General features: G+C 37.2%; 4 protein-coding genes across 6 annotated transcripts; 1 reads left to right on the plus strand and 3 right to left on the minus strand.

Annotated features, from left to right (window-relative positions):
- Positions 1–2243: 2243 nt before the first annotated feature.
- LOC122400253 (rRNA methyltransferase 3, mitochondrial) lies at positions 2244–3960 on the plus strand. Its single transcript, XM_043401606.1, has 4 exons — positions 2244–2682; positions 2768–3006; positions 3074–3226; positions 3395–3960. The coding sequence occupies exons 1-4, from the start codon at positions 2342–2344 to the stop codon at positions 3958–3960; spliced, it is 1299 nt and encodes a 432-aa protein (XP_043257541.1). The 5' UTR covers positions 2244–2341.
- LOC122400139 (MAM and LDL-receptor class A domain-containing protein 1-like) lies at positions 3775–7778 on the minus strand. Its single transcript, XM_043401419.1, has 11 exons — positions 7381–7778; positions 7073–7270; positions 6650–7007; positions 6367–6543; positions 5861–6287; positions 5401–5745; positions 4993–5214; positions 4411–4799; positions 4170–4335; positions 4059–4100; positions 3775–3914 (listed from the first exon to the last, which is right to left on the minus strand). The coding sequence occupies exons 1-10, from the start codon at positions 7776–7778 to the stop codon at positions 4060–4062; spliced, it is 2721 nt and encodes a 906-aa protein (XP_043257354.1). The 3' UTR covers positions 3775–3914; position 4059.
- A 267-nt stretch (positions 7779–8045) lies between these two features.
- On the minus strand, positions 8046–11722 carry LOC122400254 (serine/threonine-protein kinase Nek5-like). Its single transcript, XM_043401607.1, has 7 exons — positions 11566–11722; positions 11412–11505; positions 9952–10119; positions 9714–9874; positions 8853–9009; positions 8497–8767; positions 8046–8320 (listed from the first exon to the last, which is right to left on the minus strand). The coding sequence occupies exons 1-7, from the start codon at positions 11622–11624 to the stop codon at positions 8046–8048; spliced, it is 1185 nt and encodes a 394-aa protein (XP_043257542.1). The 5' UTR covers positions 11625–11722.
- A 756-nt stretch (positions 11723–12478) lies between these two features.
- Positions 12479–17271, minus strand: LOC122400289 (OTU domain-containing protein 5-A). 3 transcript variants are annotated; one of them, XM_043401667.1, is made up of 12 exons: positions 16777–17271; positions 16584–16676; positions 16163–16254; positions 15870–16003; positions 15562–15698; positions 15310–15465; positions 15077–15233; positions 14775–14986; positions 14590–14709; positions 14127–14282; positions 13875–14061; positions 12479–13727 (listed from the first exon to the last, which is right to left on the minus strand). In XM_043401667.1, exons 1-12 carry the CDS (start codon positions 16912–16914, stop codon positions 13582–13584), a joined length of 1728 nt encoding a protein of 575 aa, XP_043257602.1. In that variant the 5' UTR covers positions 16915–17271; the 3' UTR covers positions 12479–13581. The 3 variants fall into 3 exon arrangements, with proteins under 3 accessions (XP_043257602.1, XP_043257601.1, XP_043257603.1); XM_043401666.1 differs by having other exon boundaries at positions 15562–15704; XM_043401668.1 differs by lacking the exon at positions 14127–14282 and having other exon boundaries at positions 15562–15704.
- Between the last annotated feature and the right edge of the window lie 282 nt (positions 17272–17553).

Consider the following 17553-nt stretch of genomic DNA (forward strand, 5'->3'; position numbering starts at 1 on the left):
GTTTACAGACTGATTTGCGCTCGGTTCCCTTGAGAAAAATATATTGCACGACGTCGGAACGGATCCCAGCCGCAAAGAGAACGGATTAACGCGGCACAGTTGCTTATTGTTTTTCACAATCGATACGCGGTATCGGGGTACAATTTCCATCCTAAATCATAACGTATAACAAGAAATGGTTCCTGGGACTACATACGCGAAATTAGAAAATAATTTAACAATACGTACCATCGTTATGATAGATTTATTGTAAATATCAGAAGTGACTTACGAAACATTTGATGGTTATTGAAATTAAATAATTGTACATTTTAATAGAAAATGGGCCCATCGTTTGCTTTTACAACGGCACTAGGTCTGTGATTATTTAGTAAATTCAATTCTGATACACTGTCTTTTACGTTTTTAAGTAAAATATTGGACTTACAAACTTTTCGGGGAAAACAGTTAAGCTTTCATCGAGTTGAAACTCTCGTGAAAATCACCGGTGGTAGACACAGGAGTCCTTACGCGAAACGTGCGGCCATCAAAGTCGCTGCAAAAATATACCGAAACAGAATCACAAAAGTATTCGAGCGCCCAGAGATTAAGCGAATAAACAATTATTTGCAAAAGAAAATGAAAATAAAAATAATGCTTTCTGGAAAAATACAGGGTGTCCGGCCAACCATGGGAAAAATTTTAATGGGGGATTCTAGAGACCAAAATAAGACGAAAATCAAGAATACCAATTTGTTGATCGAGGCTTCGTTAAAAAGTTATTAACGTTCAAAGTTTCGCCCGAACTGAATTTTTTTCTCGAAAACGCAGAGGATTTCGGGGGTATGTCTATTCACCAAAAGTGATTGTAATTGATCCCCGCAACCGAAAATAATTTTTCCATAACGATTTGAAATTTTTTTTCCCGTCGAAAAATTTCACACCTTCTCGAATTTTTTTCTAGAAAGTGGGTAGGTATTCGGGGGTATGTCTAATGACCAAAAATTATTGTAATTGACCCTCGCAATCGAAAATAATTTTTTCAGAACGATTTGAAATTTTTGAATATAATTGTTAATAACTTTTTAACGAAGCCTCCATCAACAAATTGGTATTCTTGATTTTCGTCTTATTTTGGCCCCTAGAATCCCTCATTAAAATTTTTCCCAGGGGTGGCCGAACACCCTGTATATTTTGGTCGGACGGATATCGTTGTATCTCCGAACGCCTAATTTAGAAACGAATTCTAGACGCCCTACTGTAAAGCACGGCGGTGGTTTCGTGATATTATGAAGTTGTATAATTGTGAATAATAAAGGAATTTTTCATAATTTTTATTTAGAAAATGAATTATTTAGTTTCTAAAATAATAAACCAATGAAACAGAACAACAATATTATTATTTGTTCAAATTGTTCAATATAAATTGAAAAATCCTTTACCATTTTGCAATCTGGAGCTTTGTTTGCGAGATGTCAGCAGTCAAAATTTATAAATCCGACTTTCGGGCGCACTGTTTATATTTAAATCGGCTGAGCACGTGGTCACACATCACACACGTTCACATACGTATACTGTTAATACTAATGCTCTGAACGTATCTCTGTGAAATTTAACATACTGCTACACAGGTTTAAACAATTGTTCACGCATCAAAACCTGATGCTATAATAATAGCAGTTTCTGCTGCATCTAAAAAAATGAACATTTGCATACTTTTATTTTTATCACGTCATTACTCTATTGTTATAACACGGAACATAATATGTATACTAGCGATTACTTTGTAAAAAAAATAATAAAAATTATGAATTATTCATATGAATAGCAATAGTATTGTCATTAAAGAATTATACCAGCCTTATGTTGCTACCACAAAAGTAGCCATTAAATTCTTATTTATACCGCCATGTGTTTATTATCTATCCTTTTCTGTACTCCTTTACTATTGTATTCAATAGTAAGATACTGTTATTTAATTATTGACTATGAACATTACTGCCATATGTTAATTTATATATTTCACAGATGTAATTGAATGTAATGATTACATTTCGGCAGTGGTTTTAATAGAAATGATGAATAAAAGTATGAAAAGACAACTTTCCACCCACCGTCCCAACAGTCTATTTAGTTCCGAGGCTTCTCGCCTGTAGCGCTGTATTGAGACCAATAAAACCTTGAAAGTTGCTTATCTTTAGCTTGGACCCCCTGGTTTCAAGCATTTCAAGTAAAGAAGCATGTGTTTATTGTTTAACTAATACTTATTATTATTAACGTAATGATAGTCGTTTAAATTACAATTTTATAAGAGATATTTTACGTAAAAACATACGTATTATTATATTAAAACGTAACAAAAATGATCTTCATTAATATCATGCAAAGTACTCTTCGTCCGCTTCGAAGTTTAAAAAATCTTCAAACAATTAACACACAGTCAAATGTAACGAGGACATACGCAAAGTGGATGAGTCGAAGACCAACTAAAATTGTTAACGAAGATGAACTGTTCGAAGCCCAGGATACTACCGAGGTTAGTACCAAAAAAAAATTCGTTCGAAACAGAGCGATTTCTAATAGAAAATCGAACAGAAGGAAGACAACAGAAGAAACACCGGTAGAGTCTAAAAAAACTTCTACAACCAAGGAAACAAAAAGCTCACCGCTCACAGTTCTTAAATTAAACGAGAAAGTTGTATCGTAAGTCCTTTAATTATATTACCAATGCATTGCAAATAAAATCATCCATAAATGTCACAGGTATACATTTATCATTTTGGTTTAGATCTTTAATGACTAACATTAAGTCTCGAAAGAAAAGGGAAAAGAATAACGAGATAGTTTTGGAAGGACGTAGATTAATTGAAGAGGGGCTCAGAGCCGGTGGAAAACCAATTGCAATATTATATAATAATCCAGCAGATATAGATTCATTCAAATTTCCTGGAGATGTAAAATTGTATAAAGTTCCATATAACACGATTCAACTCTGGTCTAGTTTAACTTCTTCTCCTGGACTAATAGGTATTACTGCACTATTGTAATATATAATATGATTTTCTTTTTATCATTATTTGTATTTTCGGTGCAGGAATTTTTCAAACTCCAGATACAAATAAAGATCCTGCGAACAACGCATTGCCGCTTACTATTATATGTGACAATGTGAGAGAACCAGGAAATTTAGGATCTATTATGAGAGCTGCAGCAGGTGTAGGTTGCGAGAGATTAATATTAATGAAAGGTACAGTATTACAGAATTGTATTGACTAGGGATGCGCGGGATCTCGCGAGAACTCGTCTCGTCTCGAACATCGAGATTTCGCAACATTCCTAATATTTACCTTAACAAATTGCTCGTATAAATGATTAATTGCATATTACATATTAGTTCTATTATCTGTCTGCCTAGGTTGTGTAGATCTGTGGGATCCAAAAGTTCTTAGAAGCGCAGCTGGAGCTCATTTTCGATTGCCTATTAATGCGTTTCCGATGTGGGACGAGATTCCATCGTTGATCGGCGAAGGCTCGAATATTATTTTGGCAGATAGTAACTTTGGTGACGAATTTATATCAAAATATAGCGAGGATGTACTTGAAATGAGTCTAGGGGTATTCGGAACTGATCCAGAAGAACTCAGAGCAAGTGTTATCATCGACGATAATATCACGGATAAAAGCACAAACTCACCACCAACAATTCCAACTAATAAGCAAATGATGAAAAATTTTTTGTTGAAACTACCTATCGTACCATACTATGCTCTGGATTATACAAGAAACGAAACTGTACTTGTCTTGAGCGGAGAAACCGAGGGTTTTAGTTTAGATTCATATAAATTATTAAAGGAACGAAAGGGCATTCGTATTAACATACCTTTAGTAAACGGAGTTGATAGTTTAAATACAGGAGTGGCTCTTGGTATTGTCACCTTCGAAATAAAAAGACAATTTGTAAAAAAAAGAAGTGAACCTTAATAAAGCTTTTTCTTAATATACTATGCGTTCTCATGAACAAATCTTTATTTTTCGTTTCCCAAAAAGCATTAAAATTTTTAACGTTTGTAATACAATACCTTAATTTTCATTATTGACGGGTTGTGCCGCAATTGGTCGAACTATAAAATTTAAGAAAAAGAGTATTTATCATTGATGTTTATGTAATACGTTTACCAAGAGAATCTTACTTGTGCAACTTTGGGGCTGAAATTTTATATCATCGATTGCGAAACCTCCATTACTAGCGCTTCCTCTTAAAATAAGATGATAGGGTACGCGAGCATCTATGGTCACTTGTGCAGCTGTCCATACAGGTCTTGGATTATTAAATCCTTTCGCTGTTAGCGACCATAACTAAAATAAAGAAGTTTTAGACTACAATTCCGTATTCAATGACATAAGCTTCTAGAATTTTTGTACAAATCTTACGGGTTGTTCCTGTTTCCCAGCGCCTTCGTCGTCGTTCTGGTCGTCTTCGGTATTCGCCTTAATGATTTGCAAAGTCGTGGATTCCTCGACTCCGAAAGCGGCAAACCAAAACGTAAAACACACGGATTCTTCGTCGGGTGACGTTTGTATAACCGGTGATCGTAACCGTACGTCGGTAGATTTTTTATTCGTTGTAAAAATGTCGAAAAAAACGAAGTCGCCTGTCGCACCGAAGGTTTTGTCCAACAATTGTGCTGGACGATGAGCAAGAAATGCGCGCTGCCAGGTGACCGCACGCTCGTTATCCGAGGAAGTAATATTTTCCCAGCCGCACAATCCTTTCTCAAAGCTACAATCCTCTGCTCTTACCGATGCACTAATCGGTTTCACTGATACGATATTGAGAAATTTATCAATTAGTGTTGGGGATTGAAAACGGTTCCGATATCGATTCCGATTACTGAACAATTATAAGAACCGAAACCATAGTGTAACGGTAGATCCTAGTGTACGGCAGTGGCCATTTATCCGGTTGTGTAATAAGTCCATTAATATTTTAAGTAGATAAGAAGAACAACTTACCGGTACAATTGCCAGTATAAAATGAAATATCGTCGATACCGATGCTGCCGCTGGCACGATTAGGACCCCAAGTACCTTCGAACACTACGCTAAAGTCTTTCCTCTCGTTTATATTAATCTGTGCATAATTCCAGGTTGGTCCTTGGTTATTGTACAACTGCCAGATTGGTCTAGATTCCGACGAAGATTCCCCGCTTGTTTGAATAGACACGCGAAGCACTCCTTTAAAGGTAACGGGTCGTTAAAGAACTTAAAACGTTTAAAAGTAATTACATAAAGCGTGTCACGCAACATGACAACTCAAAATAAACTCGTTTCGAACAAAAATTACGAGCAGCTCAGTAAATAATTTTAGACCTTGCTTTCTAGAATATTTTTGTATATAAAACTTGATGGCGATGTACGAACCTAAACTTGGCCCGGTTGAATCGATGAATGATTCGAACATGAAGTACCAAAAAGTGACACAAAGTGGCTCGTCGGTGCCTTTCATCTCTCGGCTGACAAGTTGCGCTGTCCCACCGCCGGATGATCGCGGTCCTCCTCTTGGACGACCCAGACCAAGGAAATGCTCGTTTCTTCGGTTGATCGTATATCCATTACTGTACGGTTTTCGTTGATTCCTCGGACTCAATGCTTGAATGGACACTCTCTCCCATTCAACTCGATCCGGATCGCGAGAATTGATCCAGTCACATTCGTCCACTTCGAAAGTACAGTCACGCGGTGTTGGCGCGGCAACTTGAGGCGAGACTGTTAATGAACATATTTTTTAAAGACAGGATAGCAGTGCTTACTGTGATACCTGTATCCAATACTGAATTGTATTGAAGTCAAGAGAATTAAAAGAGCGAGAAGCAATTTTCACCAGGACAGGAGCCTTGCGTGAAAGAGATGTCGTCGATAGCAATGTCTCCCATTCCTGTGTTCCCCACGGAAGCTTCGAAGACAAGTTGAAAGTCATCGAGAGAGCTGATCGTAATTTGAGCGACAAACCACGTGTTTCCAGCGTTCCCGTTTAAGCTCCAAATCTCTCGTAGCGGCGCGTCCATGCTACGGAAGTAACGCAGAAAGAGCTTCAGGGTACCAATTCCAGCGCCAAACATATGGAACCAGAAGTGCATACACATGGGTGTATTAGCACTTGGCGCGGGGAAACTCGTACTGAGGAGCCTGGCTCTATCTCCTGGTCTACGTGGAAACGAAGAGTCTATGTAGGCGTATCCTCCAGACGCTGAACGATCGCTGGAACTGTCGGTTGCTGGTCCGGTCGTTGGATTTCCACTACCCCGACTCTGCAACATTTAACATTATCGAAGTCTACAGATGTTTATTAGGATGGTTTAAATGGCACTCAAGGCACACGTAACTTACAATCGTCCAGTCAAAGTCATCCTCTGCATCGTTGCTCCAGTCGCAAAATCCGCTAGCAAAATTACAGAAGCCAACGCACGAAGCACCCGGCTGCAAATCTATATCGTCCACAGCTAGGTATCCTCTGTACAGACGCGCTGGATCAGTAGGATCTACAGGAATCCCCTCGATGATCACCTAATGACAAATACTCGATGTAACGCTGTTCCGTTCATAATCAAACAGACCCGAACAGAACAGATGAATTAAATCAATTATCGGGGAAAGAAAATTACCCAATTACCGAATGCAACAGAGGATAAGTATAGAGCAATTGCGCTTGTTGCCAAACGCCTAGGGTGTAATACTGTGCGTTCCAAATAACACGCTCGTTAGGAACTTCCACCGATTTACAGGTTGATATCGTCACGTTCTCCGGTGTGATCTCCTCGGTTTGTGCTTTCTTGATAGAGTATTCGTCCGTACCCATGTGAAGCAAAATCCTTAGACCAGCGATGCTCAGGCCATCCATGGTATATTTGAACATGACGCAAGTCCCGGTTACCTCTGTACTACCTAACTGAGGACTGTGCAACAATCCTCCCAAGATTTTCAGTTTGCCATCTTTCAATGGTAATTGCGATGTTTCTAGAAAGGCGTACCTAGATCCAAGGGGCAACAAAAATATATTTATTCGATGCAGCGTGGAAAGTCTTGAATGGCATACCCTCCCTCCATGGTACCAGTGGTATAGTCACTTGGGGGACCACCCATCCAGTTCGTGCCCATGCCGGTACCGGCTGTCCATTCCAACGCGTCGTCGCCATTTTGCCACTCGCAAAGTGTCTGCGCCGGAAATGATCCAAAGTCGCAGAAGACCTCATCGACGGATGCTGTGGGTGGTGGTGCTGTCACGGAGGGGTATCTAGATTTTTATATAAAACAAATGAAAAAGTGAGATTTGGATGAAAGTTTGCAGCAACGGATTAAACGATAAGGGTGAAGAATTGTATCGAAAAGTCGAAAACTTTTTACCTTTGCGTCGACGGGTCTCTTTGAGCAAGAGTGGGAGGATTAAGCGGATTCCGCGGTAACGAGATCTCTGTAGTGGATGGAACAGCTCTTCGTGTGTACAATATATCTGGTCTGACTGGCCAATGTCTGGGCTCGATGCGTTCCACCTCGTCCAAGGGTTCACGATCACGATCGATTGAATTGAAGGGGATCTGCGTCGAATTGAACGCATCGTTCGAGTCGGGACTATCGATCGTACCTCTGGTCTCGTCGTTCTCGATGTTCCAATTAGGAACGAAACTCTGGTTTATCGGTCCAACTAGGTCTATTTGCTCACCGAGCATTGGGTTCAGAGGACGCCATGGGGTAGCGTATGATAGATAGTACAAACAATAACAGATCCATAAAATCAACCACATCTTTCGAGTCTGCAAGCCCTTTTATAGACATCAAATTCTTAAATTCAATACAACTTGAAGACATTCGTAAAATACGCAATATCTTCTCGAAGATCTAAGTAAAAGACTTCACCGATCGATTCAACCGTGTGCAAGATGAGCCAATAAAATGTATTATTTAAAGTAACTCTTACCGATAAGCGTTTTAAAATATAATAAAATTCATTAAAAATGTACCCGATACAATAAACAGGCAATGAATTGTTTTAAATAATGATTCTTACTGACTCACTCCGTATATTCTAAATAATTAGTGCGCCTCGCTCCACGTTCGATGAACCTCTGTAACGTTCCAGAAGTTCGCAACACGGTTATTGTTGGCTTCGTCACGCGCGGAAGGGCGATATTCTTCTGACTAAAATACAGACTGAACGGTTTTCGAGTGGTATGCACGTGATGAAATAAAACGAGCATTCCGCAGTTCCGGTCTTTACTTCCTGTCGTTACGCTTTTGATCCTGACACAGAGGCCGAGTTCGATAACCGTTCGTTCGACAATTCCATCGATATACGGAGAATAGTAATAATTGCATCGTTGCGTCGTTTCCTTTATACTACATATATACATTTTTTTTTTTACACGTGATTTGTTCCGCGTCGAACCGGACACCAGTAATAAATCAAATATCCAAGGAACGCAAAGTTCACCGACGACCAATCGCATTAAAATTATTTAGATCTCTCACGAGGTTTGAGGAACTTTAAAAACATTTTCGGACCGAAGTTACTATTATTTTGTTTCGCTGTACAATGAACTCGGCCCAAGTTTAAATGCATCAGAGTAATGAGAGGCATCAGATAAGGACAAAGGACCAATTGATCTGTCTTTGGCCGAAATGACGGTTGTTTCCTCAGCATTTTTGATATTAAACTGACGGTAGCCTCCGATGTATGTTTAAGAAGAGGCCGTGGTTGTTCGTTGCACGCCCTTTCCATGATTTCTGCCAACGTCTGAAAATTATGCAACGCGTATGACTTTGCTTAGAAACACATTGATCTTCATTACATTGTTACAAGAGAATAAAAATATCTTTACCGTGCCAGGAAACGGGAGCCTTTTTGTAACCATCTCGTAAAGAATAACTCCCATGCTCCACACGTCGCATTTAAAATCATAAGACTGTCCATTCAACATTTCAGGGGCCATGTAATAAAATGATCCGGCCCGACACGTGATCGATGGATCTTTCGAGCTACAATAATTGTCCCATTAAAAGTTACATACAGGGTGTTCGGCCACCCATGGGAAAAATTTTAATAGGTGATTCTAGTGGCCAAAATAAAACGAAAATCAAGAATACCAATTTGCTGATAGAGGCTTCATTAAAAAGTTATTAACGTTTAAAGTTCCGTCCGTACTGAATTTTTTTCTCGAAAATGCGCAGGATTTCGGGAGTATGTCTATTTATAAAAAATGATTGCAATTGACCCCCGCAACCGAAAATAATTTTTTCAAAACGATTTGAAATTTTTTTTTCCCGTCGAAAAATTTCACACTTTCTCGAATTTTTTTCTAAAAAGTGGGTAGGATTTCGGGGGTATGACTGTTCACCAAAAATGATTATAATCGACCCCCGCAGCCGAAACTAATTTTTCCAGAACGATTTGAAATTTTTTTTTCTCGTCGAAAAATATAGGCAACTAATTAGATTTTAAGGAATTTTTTTCTCGAAAGTGCGTACGATTTCGAAGGTATGTGTAATGACCAAAAATGATTGTAATTGACCCCCGTAACAGAAAATAATTTTTCCAAAACGATTTGAAATTGTTGAATTTAATTGTTAATTACTTTTTAACGAAGCCTCCGTCAACAAATTGGTATTCTTGATTTTCGTCTTATTTTGGCTTCTAGAATCTCCCCTTAAAATTTTTTCCAGGTCCTTATACTGAACCGTACTCTTGAAAATTCTTCGAAACGCCGAAATCGCCGATTTTGACGATGTTACCGTAATTTCCGGTTAGCATAATGTTCTCTGGCTTTAAATCCCGATGCAGGATCTTCTTAAAATGTATGTGACGGACGCCGAGTACGACTTGCGAGAACAAGTACAGCGCATCCTGTAGAATAAATTCAACTTGACTTTTGATGTTCGAATGTATTTTGTTCTTGGGAACATGTACATATTTAAACCTACGTCTTCTTTGAGCGGTTCTTGCCGTTTCTCTAACAAATCTTTCAATGTGCACCGCGTGGCGAATTCCATAAGAATGTAACTGTGATTGTTTTCCATCCAGGCTCCGTAATAAGCCACTATATTAGGATGTCTCAGCGTATGCAAACATTCTATTTCTTCTAATATATTCTATACACCAATATACGTACATTTTGTCGTGTAAATAAACCGCAAAAAATTTTAAATAACTGTCGATTCGAACGATTTTAATGCAACGCAAAACTGATTCCGCGAGGAAACTAATTAATCGTGAAAATCCAATTGTTTTACGTTCTATACTCAAACGATGAATAAAATATTATTCATGTTAAAGATCCATGCGTTCAGTTTTGTTCCCCGCTGTATAGATTCTTAATGAAAAAAGTTTTTTAAATAAACCAAATATACGAGGGTAGAAGACATTACTGTTAAACAACAAATATATTAAATCGCTACGCACTTTACGATGCTCGCTATTTTATTAAAAAAAATATACTGTTTTCGTATGCAAAAATCGTAACAATAATCTCAAACTTCTTCAAGCCGCATATATGTACATTTATAAATAAAAACTGATTATTTTATATAAAGAATTACTATTTAATAACAAACTGACTAACAATAACTTGTGTCGATTTCTCGCAAATTGTTGCAAGTTGTTTCCTTTGAATGTTAATGATCGCGATGAAATTCTTTCCGTATTTTCTAGTTCAATCGAATCTTTTATATGACAAAAATCTGTAAGCATGGAAAGCCAAGTATTTCAAATAAGTACCATATATAATAATGGAAACATTCGTATATGTACAATGCCAATAAAATTTAGATAAACGCTACCATTCCGCCATCTTCTTCGACCCTTAAGCACCATAATGATATCGTATTTATCACACAAAAGACCCCATAGAACTCTAAAATCCAAGACACTATTAACAGAATTGTAATACGTAACACTCTGTACAATTGATATCCATAATCATTCGAAACCTGCTGAATTGTTAATAGAAATAATAATATAAGAACAGGTAATAAAATAACGCCTTATCGTTAACCGACAACGAGAATATCGTATGGTAAAAGATTCACGTGTAAACAAAGGAAACGAACACAAAAATGGTATCCCGTAACGGAATATAAATCGTTTAACCCTTTCAGTACCCAAAACCCGAAAAATCGGTTCCACGGACATTGGCAAAAATGCCCAAAGTTGAGCCATTTTTGACATGGTTCGATTTACGGAAAATAAATTTTTTGTTTACAATGAACTTTACTAAAAAGTGCAAAGTTTATATTTGTTTCTAGGAAAAATGGATCAATTTGATAAATATCTTCAAAAATGTATATTTTCTAAGGTATTTCTAGACAGTACACACAAAGACTGTAAGGTACTAAAAGGGTTAAACTAATAACACGAATTGCACGGTTTTATTATATCTTCTCACCTTGAAGGGCAAAGCATTTATGGTATTATTAAGAACCTGTTCTTTCACGACAAACGGCTTAGAGTCTCTCTTTCTTCGTACTATATAAACGGATCTAGAAACAACGAATAATAAAAAAAAAAACGAAAACATAAAACTTAATCTAAATACGCACCCGAAAGTGCCACGTCCTAACAATGCTTCGAATACATAATCGTTTATATGCATTGACATTTTCCACAAAAATTCCTGCACATGATAGACGCACAACGTAAACTCGCGAACGAAAACAATGATCGGATACCAACGGACGTTATGATACAACGATACAAATATCCTGATCTATGACATTGTTGATATTCAATACTTTCGATACACCAAAAGTATATATTTACTCGTTAATTGTATCACTAAAATTTAGCAATCCAATTAAATAAAAACGATCGATCGATTCTCCTTTAATTTTCGCAAACGACAACATAAAAATAATCAAATGTTAATTTGACCAATTTTGCCAAATGGCGCGCTATTACAAATAAGCAATTAACAAAATACAAATGGTTGTAAAAATTTTATAAATGTTTCCAGCAGCGATTACAAACAGTTCTCTTCATTCATTATTCTACTATATTGAATTTGATAGTTACTATACTAAACAAATAAAAATGTAGAAAAATCATTCGGGATTACTGTCAAAGATCAAACGATATATTAAGACTGGGCAGTTTTCTTTAAAATTAGTGAACAATCACTACCTATTCTTATATTCTCATGACATTAATGTCACTTTAAGTTATTTAGCAATTGAAACTCACAAATTCAATCTGAGCACATTTTGGGAATGTGTTGTGCACGAATCGTGGATTTATTACTCATAAAAGGTGTTTACAAAACACATCATTCTAGTTTATAATTTATAAAGTATTATTTTAATACTACTTAATGCTCGTAGATTTGATATCTTATTAAACACCCTATACATATCGTTTAGTTCGCATTTTAAGGGATCTTGTAACATTGCATAATAACGTATAACCTCAATTTTGACCTAACAAAGGACTAATGCGAAAGGGGAGGGAAAATTCGGGTTTTAACTTACGGCGTAGTAGTTTTATTTGTATTTTTTTACAAATAACGCAATAAAGATTTTCCCTAAAGCGTTTAGACGAATCATATCGTATGACGAAAAAAAATTTTACAATTACGCAGTTAACCCAACTGGATTGTATAGTTCGCGATGGTGAACATTGCATCCGAGAACACTCAGAGGATTTAATATAGATGAATAATAATATCCATGACAATGAGGAAAAGGGGGACTGCTTCTCGTTGAGTCACAATCGATTGCACAAAACATTTCGATCATGATGAAGTGAAACGCTACGGACAAAAAAAATATAGCTACTCTGGTGTTCGAAAGGTGCGACGGGAGCGATGTATGTACTATTTTAGAGTACCAGTGCACACATCGATAATCCCGAAATGGAATCGAACGATGATTATGCTCATTGCATAACATCTACTCCAATGGAAAAAGCAAATCACCTTATACCCTAGTGCAATGCAGAATTAGATGATACTGCAATATATACAGAGTGTCCCATAAGATGCACTTTATGTATTCGTCAAACGACAAACGTTTTAACTAAAAATAAAACAATTCTCGATGCTTTTACGTGATCATCGTCGTTAATGATATTTCGACTTGTTAAAGCTATAACAAATGCACCCTTAATATACTTTCGTATCTGTTTTTGCAAACAAAAATCTTGATTCTCTCTCTATCTCACACTTTTATAAAACAGTTAGATTTCTTAACATCTTTATTAAACAGGATTCTAAACATTGCAACCGTTTCGTAACATTTCATGGAGTTACGATCGAACCATCCTTTTGGGCACTCGGTACATAGCCTAAATTCAAATCTAACTTGACGTATACAATGGTAGTAGAAACCGGTGTAGTATGATCTGTCGACGATAAATAAGTCTATTAGGCATACATTCGATATAATCATCAATGACTTTTAGTAATTAACGATCATGCGTTGACACTAAGAATTGCTTCATTTTTTACTTCCAACTATCCTATTTTCCGGATATATCACATCCTATGAAAAACACTGCATATAAATGCATATATACTTTTGCTTCAGTATTTCTTTGAACATTATCAATAACGATTTTAAGAATTAACTGTTACTGGAATCTAATATATTGTTAGTATCATTTCCGGATGATGCGGAACTTCGTGATTGTTTTAAGCTGTCCAGATATTCCTGTTGCGATGTTGCCAACACTTTTGAGAGTATATCACTGTCCTCCCAATCGGTTAAACCTAATCACAAACAAATGTACTTGTTTCAGTTTTCTCGTAAAACAAATACGATTTTCATTTAATAGGTACTATTTTTAGATTTCACTATCTCTGCTCAAAAAATTATTATATTTCTTGATTCAGTAAAAGTGTTCGTTAAATAATTACCGAATACTTCAGGGGGAAGACGATTGAACAACGAAATATCTGGCGAGGCGTGAACTTCCTTACTACTGCCTGGCATTGGCTCCTGAGGAATTTTAGATTCGAAGTCTGAGGCTAGGTGAGATATATTAGAACCTTGGGTTGACTGATGCTGAGGCGACCTTTTATTGTACCTTACCGCATCATTTACCTGAAATTATTCATACAACACAAAATTCATAACATTTATTGTTAAAGCATCAGTACGAAACGGACCTTCGGAGAATTACGTAAAGTGTCTTGGCTAGTTTGGGTCGTGGTCGGAGAAGAAGTGTGACTACGTTGTTGCCCACGACCTCCATGAGGATGAAAATGAGTATGACTGTGCTGCGCACTCGTCACCGTACTTGTACTGCTACTACTGGCTGATCGCTTTATTCGAAAGGCACGAATCAGTGTTTTAGTATTACCAACGAGGGAAACCTCGGCACTGGCCTAATTTTTTAATTATATTCTTGTCGATCTTCATCAGATGGTCTTTAATTTGGTTTGTGCAGACACATATATGGGGGTGATCGTTCGCAAAGGGTTAATGAAAATTCGTGCGCAATTGCTTCATAACTCAATCAAAGAACACCTTACAAACATCTGAATAAAATTTGATCAAAAAATTCGGAAGACAGTATCGAGATTGCCCTCGTAAGCGTAGCAGAGCAGAATAAAATTATTCACAACTTACCGCTTTTCGCATTTCATTGTCCCTTAACCATTGCAGGTAACTTTCTCTGGCAACTTGTTCCTCTATGGCTTCGTTTGTTGCTTCCCAATCTGTTGCTTTTATTTTGTCTTCCAGCATCGTCTGTACAGAAAAAGTTTCCCCGTTCATAAAATATATTGAATTTATTTAAATCTTAATTCGTATACCTGTTCAATGTGTAACTCTTCGCTCTGACGAACTGCGTCGGATATAAGTTGTCGATCTGCGGCACCAGGATTGTACGATGGTAAACCAAGTCCAACGCCGACGGTAGCTTTATATGGATCTACTATGCTATTATAATGACTGCCACGTTGATAAGATAATCGTATTGGTTCATTATCACTTTTAACCATTGTATGGAAGATATTGATAGGTTCTGTGTAAAATTACAAAAACTAATATTATTGAACGCCCGAATAGATTGATTTCATGTGTGGAAACGAAGTAATAATAGAGTAACACGTACCATTACTATAGCAATACAATTGAATGCTGCGATTATACATTTCAGACATTGCTTGCATTTCTATATGATTTCCATGGACATACTCCTGCCGTTTCCTATCTACATACGTGCTGAAATCTTCTGCTACGAAGTGAGAAAAAAACTCTTGATTGGAAGCCTAGAAAGTTAATCCATACAAGTAATGGATTTGTTTCGAAGCGCCGGCTCGAATCTCACTTGTATTAAATACTTACAATATAATCCATGCAATGCTTCCGCACAACGCCATGCATTTCTTGATCGCCGTAAACTTGATCTGCAACAGCTCTGAATAAACATGCTCCATCTTCACCCATTTTTTTCACAATAAATCCCATCTTGCGCATTCGTTTTTCGAACCACCTATCCCGCTAAATTAAAAAGAACCGTATATATTTAGATTATTAAATTTTTTTATAATCAAATACCTGATTCTGAATCTTCCAACAATGTAATTTTAAACCAACCTCTTGCCACTCGGCTAATGTAAGGTTGTTACCAGTTCTACCAGTATATTCATCGCCGCTATTGTAACCATTGGCTAATTCGTGTTCTAAATTTGCAGCAGCAATAGCCATCCGATTGTTGGTTATTACACCAGCATCTGTAGCTAAATAAGTTATTGTATATTGATTTTTTCGAAAGATATTTTTTATTTTTTATTAAAACACACCTCTTCCAGCAAAAATTCAGACTATAAAAATTTCAATTTTTATACTATACAATTATATATTACAAGATACAATTTGTTATGCAAAGCATTAAAAATGTTAACCTTGTAAACCACTGCCAGATGCAGTCGGAGGTGTAGCCTGTCTTTCACGTTCTCTTTCCCTCTCTCTGTCTCTATCACGACCCCTGTCTCGTTCTCTTTCGCGTTTAGAACGCGAATTTCTTCCAATGCATCCACTGGAAAGCAATAATCTCACTTGCAATATACAAAACATAACTTTATCAATGTTAGTTAACAATCTTTTATCAACGGAAACTACAACTTTTATCAACAGAAGTACTATATATTTGCTATGTAACTAAGCAATAACTTGGCATTTTACATGAACTATATACCTATGTGGACTTGCTCGTTGTCTATGACGCTTGCCATGACTTGGACCGCTTCCTTCTTCAAAGTGTTTATCTTCCCTTCGATCAACACTAGCCTATAAGTACATACGAATCAAGCTATATAAATACTACAATGCATACTTATGAGTCATAGTAACCTACAAGTATTTAATTTAATTTTATTTCTACCGCTGTAACAAATTTTGTTGGTAATAAGGAATGGTAACCTTCTGTGGGAAAGAAGATATATCTAAAATTTCAGTACTATTTTATTATATTTATAGAAAAAAAAACACAAAGCTATTTTTTACAAAACTATTTTTTAATCGTACAACGCGAGAAACGGAGCATAGTTAACATGAAACTTTAGGGTTGGGGAAAAGAACCAAACATGAGGAAAAACAATATTTTTCAAATTTCTTACCTCGTACGAACTACCCGTAAGAACGATAGAACCAGATCCATGATCGGTCTGAACCCCGTGGAGATCGACCGCGAAACCGTTCGCTGCACGTACCTGTCACGGTTCGCAAAAGGTCGTTTAAGGTTCACTCTTGCAAGTACTATGCAAATATCGTGCGAGTACCATAGTTGCAAAGAGGAGATTATTCATTCACCTGATATGGGCTATTAGGTAGTGCGATGGATCCAGAGCCATGCTCGTTTTGCACTCCGTGAACATCGACTTCGGAAGTGCTGCCTCCTTCTCGTCTATCTTTCGAGGCGTTCGTCTTCTTCTTCGACAGAATGGTCATCTTGCGTAATCGATCGTCGGTGGTCGTTAGACGCGACGCTCGTTCGACAAGATTTCAGAAGAGAACTTCACAGGCTCTCACTCACCGCACCTTGAACCCCGTACTTCCTTCCTCGCTGCAATCGCTATCTGCTTATTTATTATTATTCTCTACTACGTCCACGAAGTGCGTTGATGTACATGAACTTGAATGAAATTTCAGGGCCACTATGTTGCCAATAAACTCTTCGAAATTTGAATCAAGACAACGTTGCACTTTGTAAGAAACACGACATGATACTTTCGATAACCAACTACTACATTAATTCTTGTTATTTCGAATGTTTTGTCAGACAGCCATGACTACACTTGCACACACTGCCAGGCTGCTCATGGTGCCAATCTATCGCATGGTATTGTCCCTATTCATATCGATAAAGTCCCTACGCCATAAGATATACTAAAGTAACCAAACTGCATCAAACTATACGGATGCGTAGGGATATACGGGATTACCACTGGTAATTTACCAGTAACGACACGCGTTCCTTGTACAGTTGTACCAGAGCTTTATTCCGGCTGTCGTGGCGTGGCGCCCTATACGGTTGCCACCCCAACTTTATCTAGGGGTTTTCCCTAGGGCACTAGGAAAATGTCTTTA

Source organism: Colletes gigas, unplaced genomic scaffold (genome assembly GCF_013123115.1).
Source record: "Colletes gigas isolate AHSC1104 unplaced genomic scaffold, ASM1312311v1 Colletes_gigas_Sc00016, whole genome shotgun sequence".
Taxonomy (NCBI): Eukaryota; Metazoa; Arthropoda; class Insecta; order Hymenoptera; family Colletidae; genus Colletes; species Colletes gigas.

Excerpts from the sequence above, each read along its gene's own strand:
- LOC122400139 (XM_043401419.1), bottom strand. The coding sequence starts at position 7,778 with ATGTGGTTGATTTTATGGATCTGTTATTGTTTGTACTATCTATCATAC. Across the intron at positions 7,008-7,072 it reads ACTGGTACCATGGAGGGAGG|GTACGCCTTTCTAGAAACAT; the intron begins GTATGCCATTCA and ends CCTTGGATCTAG. Across the intron at positions 5,215-5,400 it reads TTCAACCGGGCCAAGTTTAG|GAGTGCTTCGCGTGTCTATT; the intron begins GTTCGTACATCG and ends TTACCTTTAAAG.
- LOC122400289 (XM_043401666.1), bottom strand. The coding sequence starts at position 16,914 with ATGACCATTCTGTCGAAGAAGAAGACGAACGCCTCGAAAGATAGACGA. Across the intron at positions 15,705-15,869 it reads ATCTGGCAGTGGTTTACAAG|CTACAGATGCTGGTGTAATA; the intron begins GTTAACATTTTT and ends TAACTTATTTAG. Across the intron at positions 14,062-14,126 it reads CTTTACGTAATTCTCCGAAG|GTAAATGATGCGGTAAGGTA; the intron begins GTCCGTTTCGTA and ends GAATAATTTCAG.
- LOC122400254 (XM_043401607.1), bottom strand. The coding sequence starts at position 11,624 with ATGTCAATGCATATAAACGATTATGTATTCGAAGCATTGTTAGGACGT. Across the intron at positions 11,506-11,565 it reads TTAGGACGTGGCACTTTCGG|ATCCGTTTATATAGTACGAA; the intron begins GTGCGTATTTAG and ends CGTTGTTTCTAG. Across the intron at positions 8,768-8,852 it reads GGCTCCCGTTTCCTGGCACG|ACGTTGGCAGAAATCATGGA; the intron begins GTAAAGATATTT and ends CATAATTTTCAG.
- LOC122400253 (XM_043401606.1), top strand. The coding sequence starts at position 2,342 with ATGATCTTCATTAATATCATGCAAAGTACTCTTCGTCCGCTTCGAAGT. Across the intron at positions 3,007-3,073 it reads TTCTTCTCCTGGACTAATAG|GAATTTTTCAAACTCCAGAT; the intron begins GTATTACTGCAC and ends TTTTCGGTGCAG. Across the intron at positions 3,227-3,394 it reads GAGATTAATATTAATGAAAG|GTTGTGTAGATCTGTGGGAT; the intron begins GTACAGTATTAC and ends CTGTCTGCCTAG.